The sequence below is a fragment of the Brachyistius frenatus genome, unplaced genomic scaffold, assembly GCF_029030835.1.
Source record: "Brachyistius frenatus isolate BFR_SWC_R1_liver_20210118 unplaced genomic scaffold, ASM2903083v1 Contig_24, whole genome shotgun sequence".
NCBI classification, from domain to species: domain Eukaryota; kingdom Metazoa; phylum Chordata; class Actinopteri; family Embiotocidae; genus Brachyistius; species Brachyistius frenatus.
In genome coordinates, this window is record NW_027210623.1 from 2,220,280 (window position 1) to 2,230,561 (window position 10,282).

At 41.2% G+C, this 10,282-nt stretch overlaps 1 protein-coding gene across 1 annotated transcript; it reads left to right on the forward strand.

Moving 5' to 3' along the window:
* Window positions 1-1,612: 1,612 nt before the first annotated feature.
* On the forward strand, window positions 1,613-6,796 carry LOC138620475 (fibrous sheath CABYR-binding protein). The gene is made up of 2 exons (XM_069697720.1): window positions 1,613-1,779; window positions 4,389-6,796. The coding sequence occupies exon 2, from the start codon at window positions 4,397-4,399 to the stop codon at window positions 6,221-6,223; it is 1,827 nt and encodes a 608-aa protein (XP_069553821.1). The 5' UTR covers window positions 1,613-1,779; window positions 4,389-4,396; the 3' UTR covers window positions 6,224-6,796.
* Window positions 6,797-10,282: the final 3,486 nt, after the last annotated feature.

The following is a 10,282-nucleotide window of genomic DNA, read 5'->3' on the forward strand; positions in this document are numbered from 1 at the left end:
CTCAATAATAATGTCTGTCTGGTTTTAATTCTGTAAAACATGAGTGAAAAATGCAATTATTTAAAGATCCCTCCATGGGAACATTGGAGGAAGAAAAGAAAGAAAACAAAAGAAAAGAAAAGAAAGAAAGAAAACAAAACAAAAGAAAACAAACAAAAAAGACATCGTAAAAACTGAAAAATAAAACATTTAGATGCATTCAGACAGAGTTGCTGCTTTAATACCACCTGTTTTGATGCGTCAAGAAAACATTGCTCTTTTCACTATGTGAATATTTCCCTCGAGCAGACCTAAACCATGACTGACCTGTTTGCCTGCTTTTCAAGTCATTTGTGATCAAATAGCAGGTTGGGCAGTTTTGAGGGATGTAATAAAATCATCAGTCCAATTGTTATATGATCTCTGCTGTCTTTGTTCCAGTTTCACTGAAAGAAAAGGTAAAGAAAAGCATGTTTGTGTAAACTGTCAGGAAAATCCCATCTCACCTTTCTGGAAGTGAGGTGAGGCTGTTTGGCTGAGCATGTTCTCGCGGGTGTTCACAGCTAATAGCACTTCACACTTCTTGAAGATTAAGATCATGTTGTAGAAAGATAAAATGCCTTCATGTCCCTTGTTTATTTGATGAATATACATTGTAAATTATCAATGCTTTTCAGACATCTCCCCCTAATGTGTTAGAGGCTTGGTTCTTCTGAATGCAACATGTTTATCTGGAAGGGTTAGTTTTCATGAAGTGTCACCCAGACCTGCTTTGCTCCATTAACACTTAGAAGCCAAATAACAAAGAGGCTCAATGCTCCAGAATATTTTGCATATTTGCAGCAAATATTTGGTCCCTTTTATATTCCCAATAAAACCAGCAACCATATATTAATTTAAAGCAAGGCATGCAATAACACATACTGTACATACTCATGACAGACTGCTCTGTATATGTTTATAATGTCACATGATTAAGACTTATTAAGCTCACAGTCCAAACACTGAAATATCAATATCTACATTGGCTATCTACAGTTTACAAATCTAGAATTTTTTTTCAGTCATGTAGACTCAGTTATTAAACAAAAATAAAATCAGTTTGCTTTATATTTTATTTAGAACCATATAACAGCATATATTGCTGACAAACACAGGAAGAAAAAACCCTCAAGGAATCAATGCAATGTAAGCTACTATGTTGTGTATGTGTGTGTGTGTGTGTGTGTGTGTGTGTGTGTGTGTGTGTGTGTGTGTGTGTGTGTGTGTGTGTGTGTGTGTGTGTGTGTGTGTGTGTGTGTGTGTGTTTGTTCGGTGCGCAAGTGGTTTTACCGACATAATGCTTCTTATGCATAATTTATATTAAATCAATACCCCTGTGGGGGGACCGCTAACATGATTTCCCATAGAATTACTTTTTGGCAAAGCAAGAGCAGGGGAAAAATGTAATTTTATAAAACGTAATAAGTGGTGGTCGGTTCATAAATCGCCCTAAAGTCCCCAGATGTATTTCTGCAAGGGGGGAATATGCGCTGGAGTGGGTGTGTGAGGGAGGGGAGGGGTTAAAGATGGGGAGGGTATAGATTGCAGAAGGAGCAGGATTGGGGTTGGCTAGATTGTGATAGCGACAGATGTCTAGAAAACGGTGAGGGGCACTCCTCAGTTGCAAGCCCAGTCCCAGACTGCACCTCGGAGAGCAGGGGCGGAAACTGCAGCTGTCACTCCAAAGGTTTACCTCCATTATCACATCCAGCCGGAGACTGGAAAAGAAGCCCAACTGATCACTCTCTAGAAATACAGGTCAGTCACGTCTTTTTGCTTTATTTTGCAATTGAAACATGCATATCGGCAGGTATTGTGGGTAAAGACAAAGAAAGAAAGAAAGAAAGAAAGAAAGAAAGAAAGAAAGAAAGAAAGAAAGAAAGAAAGAAAGAAAGAAAGAAAGAAAGAAGCCTTTGAATTGCAGTTTATCGATTGTTCTCTCTCCTCGCCTTTCTCCTATTATGCATATTTTTACATTTGAAGGATGGCATAGTAAAGGCAGGATTTTCCCCCCAATGTTCTCAGCGGTTATGTGAACGGTTTGGTTCGTCTCCTCAGGCAGCAGCGCTGTTTAAAGCAGGCAGGGCGATACAAAAAAAAAAAAAAAAAAAAATTGGAATAAAATTAAAAAAAAAAACAAGAACAAAGAAGCTCAAAACAAAGTTGTGCTACAATTAACACGCTGTTGTGGCGAATTTGTCTTTGTTTGACATGCTGGTGTGAGCACGACATTGTCAAATACTCGTGAACAAAAAAGGGCAGAGCAGCTGAGAGGAGCAGCAGTGGGTGGGTTGAAATGGGGGATGGAGACCCCTCTCCAGCTTTTATCCTTCAAGTGGTCGTGAGCAGTGTACAGTTTAATTCTCCATGCATAGTAACATCAAATATACACTATTGTACAGCTCTATATCAGTGTTTGCTGCCAACTCAGCCCAAACCCATGAGTTTAGTCAGCGAGGAGCTGCTGGTGAGGAATCTGTCCTTTGTTACCGGCACATGCTGCCGTGGGCTGCATCTCCGTGTCTGCTTCATCTTTCCAATATCAGCGTCAAAAATTGCGTCCAGCTGAGACGTTTACTTGGAAATTGGCTTGACATCTATGTCAGTTGTAAAGCCCCAACGATTTTATCTTGAAATGTGAAGTTTCCTCTTCCAACTGTAGCTCCATCTTTGCTTTGTTTGATTGGGAAGGCCGGAGACAGTCAGTGGGGTATGGCGAAAAAAAGAGGGCGAATTAGAAAACAACCATATGAACAAAACGTAGCCTATTAGTTAGAAGCGCGTCCTCAAGCAGAATTAAATAGACGTGACTCTAAAGATAATTTCTTTTCTCTTTTTTTAATGGGCGGCTTTTAGACTGTAGTGGGTGTAATGGGTATGCAGCCTATCCCAGGCTGGTTTGTGGCGCATCCTGTCTTGATTGCTCCATTGCAGCACTATGGACAGTTCCCGGATTGTTCGTACCTGTTCCCTCCTGCTGGGCTGCAGGATAAAAGTCTTGCTTGATTTTGGTCAAAACAGAAGAAAAAAAACAGCCCATATGCTCAATGGTGTTAAGCTGCTAATGAAATGATGAGACTATGGCATTTGATAGCAGAACAATTTATTCATTGCATCAAATCGTGGCATTACTGTACTCTCTTTTGGATAATTAAGATCCAAACAGGTTGATTTGTTCAGGACTTGTGGACATACGAGCACTGAGTTAAAGTTGAACCTCCTGTTCTCTATTCTGTTAGGGAAGTCACATTCTGTGGCAATCACCACACTACACTTCCCCTGCAGCTACAGCAGTACTGAGACATTACAAAGACCTTACATGGCTGTATGTGCAGAATATGCTGATTATTTGGGTTTTACATGTATTTGCATTTTGTAAAGAAGATCCACTTTTGTGATTTAGATGTAAGCTCAATGTAACTAAGCCTCTGAATGGCCTCTTATATGTGTATGTTGAGAAAGCCATGCCACTATACAGTATAGCTATTTTCTGCTTGTCATATTGACATAATTAGGTGTACATCGAGGCTACTTCATAGCTGTTCAGCTCAGGGTTGGAGCATTTGGCACCGAGCCTCACTAGACATTCCTGAAAGGGTAGAGAGCCTGTGGGATTGTCTGATCTCAGTAAGGTTCCCATGCATTAACATTTGTTTTCCAGCCAAACAGTTTTTGGCAGAGAGCAGTTTCCTTATTGAACCTCTGTTCACTCAGACAAGAGACTACTCTCTTGAAGTGTAAACTCATTTACATTTGAAGGAACTACATTAAATCCATGCTGCATTACATGGCATCAATACGTGTACTGTCATGACTCAATTGAATGTAATTTGATATGTCTCCATCACTTCTCTGTAAAGCATGTAACACTGGAAAACACTATTTTATCTTTCCCTAAATTTTAGAGTCTTGACATACCACTCTCAGTATGTAGCATATTTATTTTGTGCTTTGCTTTTCTTTTATATTTGATAGAAGACAGAAAACCAATGAGATGAGATAATATTCATAGACAAAGTATGAGATAACACAGACCTATTGTTCCCCTGATTAAACTTTAACTACCTACCATAAGTAGACATGTTTACATTAAGAGTATCATTTCTATGCTAGAGAGGCATAGTGGCTCAGTGGTTGGCACTGTTACCTCACTTTAAGAATATCTTGGGTTTGAAACCAGCCAGCTATGGCCTTGTAGTGAGAAGTGTTCATGTTTTCGTTGTGTTAGTGTGGGGTTGGTCCCACAGTCCTGAGACATGCACATCATGTGAATTGGAAACTTGAACTACAGCATTTTCCAGAAAGTTTAAACATTTATGATTGAAAGAGAAAAGCCACATTAAACAATGTGTTATTTGTTCCTATAGGATACATCATGGGAGGCAAACTGAGCAGGAAAAGGAAAGGATATGACGTGTCTGACCCCAAAGACAAGAAGGATGAAGATGGAGCCTCACCCACGGTGGCTAATTCGACAGCTGAGGGACAGAGTTTGATAGAGAAATTTGCTGTGGCTGCGGTGGCAGCAGTTAATGAAGCCCCACAAGCTCCAGAAGAGCCAAAATCTGCAGCTCCGGAGGAACCAGCTCCTGCAGCTACAGAGGAGGCTGCTCCAGAACAGAAATCTGCTCCAGTAGCGGAAGAGCCAGCTTCAGCTGCAGCGGAAGCAGCTCCAGTTGTAGAGGAAAAAGCTGCAGCAGTGGAAGCAGCTCCAGTTGCAGAAGAACCGGCTGCAGTAGCAGTGGAAGCAGCTCCAGTTGCAGAGGAAAAAGTTGCAGTAGTGGAAGCAGCTCCAGTTGCAGAAGAACCGGCTGCAGTAGCAGTGGAAGCAGCTCCAGTTGCAGAAGAACCGGCTGCCGTAGCAGTGGAAGCAGCTCCAGTTGCAGAGGAAAAAGTTGCAGCAGTGGAAGCAGCTCCAGTTGCAGAAGAACCAGCTGCCGTAGCAGTGGAAGCAGCTCCAGCTGCAGAGGAAAAAGTTGCAGCAGTGGAAGCAACTCCCATCGCAGAAGAACCAGCTTCAGCACCAGCACAGGAAGCAGCTCCAGAAATAGAAGAGCCAGTTGTAGTAGCAGAGGAATCTGCTCCAGCCATAGAAGTTGTGCAGGAACAAGCTACGATCGAGCTCCCAGCTGCTATAACCGCAGAATCTGTGTCAACTGAGGTTGAGCCTGAGTCTGCACCTGAAGCACTCCATGAAGAAGAACCTGCTGCAGCTGTAGAGTCTGTGCCAGAACCACAGGTTGTTCAAGACAGCACAGAGGCAGCATCTGAGGACCAAGAGCCAGAGCCTATCCCAGAGACTGTTACTGAGACGGAAGAGATAGTAGTGCCTGCTGTTGTCCCTGAACCTGAGCCAGTGGCTGAGCTGGCTGTAAAGCCAGTTCTGGAGTTAGCCACCGAACCAGAACAAACCCTAGAAGCAGAGCCTAAACAAGAGCCAGAGCAGGCAGCAGAGACCAAGGCAGAGCCAGAGCAAGAAGCACAGCCAGAGCCAGAACTTAAACAGGAGCCAGTTTCAGTGGAAGCACCTGAGCCAGAACCAGAACCAGAAAAATCACCAGAACCTGAGCAAGAGGCTGAGGCAGTGAAACCTGCAGCAGAGGAAGCGGTAGAAGAAACTGAACCAGAAACAAGTGTACCTACATCTGACATTCCTGAACTTGAGACAGTGACAGCAGCAGCATCTGAGGTCTTGGAGGCTGCAGCGGAGGGAGTCCCCACTGAATATGAGCCTCCAAAAGAGGAATCTGTTGTGTCCAGCAATGAGGCAGCAGTCGAGCCACAGTCAGCAGAGCCTGTCTCAGAGATTGTCATCTCAGAGTCCGTGTCTGCCAACGAAATTTCTGCTGAGTCTGGCAAGGCAGCTGAAGCCTCTGTGGAAGAGGTGCCTTGGCCAGAGCCTGAGATAGAAAGCAAGATGGAAAATGGAGATTTAGAGAGTCCTTCTGTTCCAGAGGAGGTGGCTAAAGTGGATGCACTTCCAGTTGTGAATGGGGAGTGCGGAGATTCTGCTGGCGCTGCGGCCACACATACAGAGGAATGTGTTAATGGGAGTGAAAAGCCCGAGAAGACGCCTGTCAAGGAGCAGATTGACTTTGAACTGAAAAAGGACGTGAACCTGAGTGGGGATGTCCAGGAAGTTCCTGACGGAGTCTCAGATATGGTGGAGGGTCTCAGCACTGAGGTCACCCAGGCAATCTGAAAAGAAGCCTTTTTTCAAATCAGTGTGAATTAAAATTAATCCCCCGATGGTGCGAGAAAGCCATCAAGGTATTACAAACACAGCTAGGCTTTCTGAAATGCTGTAACCACTGCAATGTCTCTAGTGGTAACTCACGCAAAAGGATGTTTTCTCTTGAGTAACCAAAAATGACACGCAACCACTTCAGGATAGAAAGAGACAGACAGGTAGACAGAGATTAACAGTAAGTGATGTGAAAGTGCAGTGAAGAGACTTTGAGTTGGGAATTTGAATGCAGACAGACAATGAAGCTGGACAGCATGGCAAAAATACCGGGCAGTAAATATGATATTAATGAATTAAATAAAAAAATCTGTCTTTGTGTGTGAGGCTGACAAATAATTGAAAGTGGTTCATTGGAAAAGCATTCATTAGCAGTATATTATTTCACTTAGAATTTCATATATCCTTTCTATTACTATATGCAGTGACATAACATAAGTGTTTTGGCCTTTTATAATAATGGTACCGATGAGGACTGTTCATTTTAAATTGATTGTTCAGAATAGAGAATAAAAAGAGATTATTATAGTCTACGGTGATCTTCCTTTCTTTCCATACATTCCCTCAGCATCAAGTGTTGTCTGTGACACTAGGTTACTACTAAGATTTGTGATTATTGAATCAGTCAATCGTAATCCCTCTATATACAAGGATATTTTCCCTTAAGTAGCTTTAAGCTTGTCAAAATCTTCTTAATCTTCACTGACTGATATTATCAGCTTGATTCAACTCTTCATTAAATCCATATCAAGTTTACACTGAGAAAAATATTCATACTTCAGCTTTTGATGGATACAAGCTCCTTTTATAAGTGATTTATATTTTCAAACTTGAACCCCCACTTTGTCTACTGTGTTTTTATCAACATGCCATCCAATAGAAACATTCTTATAAATTATTTATATAAATTTCACCAGAATTTGACCCAATCTATTTGGTATCTTTGGAACCTGCACTAGAATTTACACTTTAGCTTTTTTTGTGCTTGTTTTGTGGGTTTGAACCAGGTTTAGATTCACAGTACAGTGTAAGTTTGTATTGACCAACCCGCTATCTCATTTTCAAACCATGAAATCCACCAGTGACTTTCAATCATGTTGCTGTCTTTTCAAGAGAAGCAGAGCAGCATTATTTACAGAGCATCAAGGCTCTGTTAATTTCAAACCGCTTGTTGACATCCACTGCCACGACAGCTCATATCAGCTCAAGTGGGTTCGAGTTTAGTTGATTATTCATGGTAACAAAGAGCAATGTCCTTTCGGTTAGTGGACGATTCTGGGTTATTCTTCATGGGCAAACAAAAGGATTTCATCATACCAACAGAAATCAATCCATTTTCTTAGGTAATCCTCACTTTTGTCCCTCTCACAACAACATGCCCGTTTCTGAGGCTCGATGCCACAGCAGCACACCCTGCTAACATTTCACAGATCCATACCGGCAAGGGGAGCTAAAGGGGGGTGAGGGGGTAGGAATGCTTGTAGGAGGCAGAGAAAAGGAAGAGGGGGCAGGGGAGGAGTGTTGCGGGATGAAAGCAAGTGCTATGATGCTGCAGAAAGAAAAAACACTCTTCGAGCCCTAGACATTTTCAGACTATTTACAGAGTAAAATTAGACAAGTGCTGGGTAAACTTTAATGGTAACTGGTGGGGATAAACATGTTTTGACATCTTCTTGAGGCTTTCTTGCAGAATGCTGCCACGCCTGCTGCTCACACTACTGTCTGCCTGGAGGGTCTTTGTCATGCAGGTGCTAACGCACATACATTAACAGGAGGGAGTAAAATGATATTTGTTATTCTGTGCATCTGTGACTACATAAGGGAGGTGGGTGAGTATTTGTTTGTATGTGCATATGTGTGTGTGCGAGGTGGAGGGAAGTGTTAGCACAGTGTAGTGCTCCAACCTTGAAATAACTACTGGACCATGGGTCAGAGCATGAGAAGAGATCCGAGAGTGATAACGGAAACCTCCCATCGAAGCAGCTCCATAATGGGTTCATCCGCATACCAGCACTCTCTAGTTTCTTAAAAAAAATACTCCAGCACTGCTCATTTATGACAGGAATGTTGTGGACAGGGTTTGCGGGCAGAGAGGGTGAACTCACTGGCAAGTTTTTCTTCTTTCTTGCAGAATAATTTTGTCGAACACTTGCTTTGTATGCGTTTTGGTTGCTGGTTTTTGAACAAATTGATCACATCCTCTATGGGGTTGTGAAGCAAACGTTTCTTTCGAGAAATAATGTTTTATTCAAGTAATTCAGGCAACAAATAATATTTCCTGCAGTCACATTAAAAGTATCTATTTCCTTTTGAATGTCACTCATAATGTAACAACAACAGCGGGCCTGGCTAGGTTCTAAGATCTAAATAGATAACTATTTATATCTAAGGGCTGTCATTATTTACAGAACTGAATCTCTGAAATCCTCCACTGAGGGCTCATCATTTCCCTGGCTTACTTTCCGCCACTTTTTGTCCCTTGTATGTGTGTGTTTGTGTAGGAGAACAGGGTCCTTGTGCTTTGGATCTTGATTTAAACAGTGCCTTAAAGTTGCATAGTTGTGAAAGGCCAGCTGCACTGCCTGGTTACCCTAACACTATGTGCTCTATATGCAAGCTCCTGCACAAAGCTCAGACTGTGTTCCAGCTTCTTTTTACCCTGTGTGAAGACTAGCCTGCAGGCTTTCGCCATCCCCAAATGATGCCTTTGAGAAGCAAAAGGAAAAAGAAAACGTGAACCAAATCCAAAAGCTGTATTATGAGGATGTGTGAAACAATGAACTGCTGGGTCAAGTTTTCCCTTTTTTCCCCCTTTCTTTTGGCCAGCGCATCGAAGAAACTGGTCTTTAAATAACTGTTGATGTTTTTTTTTTGTTTTTTTAACGATCTTATTCATGATCCGTACTGTGTAAGTGTGTGTATAAGTGAAAGATATCAGGAGAAATGAATTACCAATTAATGAATTAACTAATATAATCTGGAATATCCCACAACACTGAATAATTACAGATTCTTTATAGTCCCTTTACATTTTTGTAAAACACATGTAGAAATGAGTGAGCATTTAACTGACATGCGGTACAACTACACGATTGTTATAGCGTATAGCAATGGGATAATATTAGCCATGTTATGTTAAATATATCTTCAGTCAATTAAACACAGTCAGTCATGTTTTTTTTAAAGACGTATTACTAAGATGCTGTGTCTGAAATCACTTGCTATTTACTACATATTGCACAGTGGTGGAAGAAATATTGGAATACTTTAGTTATGTTTGAAAGTAGTATGAACCATCTGAAAGGTATAGAAAGGAAATCCTCCACTAACAGTTCTCAGACATTAAAACAAGTAACTTGATCTTCAACAGTGCACAGCAATTTATGCCATTCTTATATATTTGTTTCTGTCAAACCGAGAGAGTGAGCTACTAGATAAATGTAGTGCTGTATGAAGGACAGCTTCCGTCTGAAAAAAAGGGAAGTAATAGTCCTCAATTAAAGTACAAGTGACTCAAAATCGTGCTTGAGTACCGCACTTGAGTAAATGTATTATTATCATAAAGATACTGCACCATATCAACTCTCTACCATTTTATTTGACAGACAGACAGATGGACAGATCACTGCATATAAGTACAGTGATATTTTGTTTGGCAGCAGTCCTCTTAGCAGATAAAATATATAAATATAAAAAAAATATGCATGTTTGTGTAGAAAAACTATGAACACTATAAATGTTATTGCACACACATTGCCATAGGAATGGAATGAAATAAGGAGTGTCTATGGTATGTACAGAATTTCTTCAAATACACATATGGAGAAATTACTGTTGTGTGACTACACACCCGTCAGCAACGGTACAAACTGATGAAGATCAGTAACTTCGATAAAATGCGATTTCAAAGCCTGCTTTATTGTCCAGAAGATTAAGGTGTCTCATTCTGCACTGAACTGGCTCATGACAAACATGCCTGAGGTAATATTCAACACGACTGTATCTACACATCTTTTC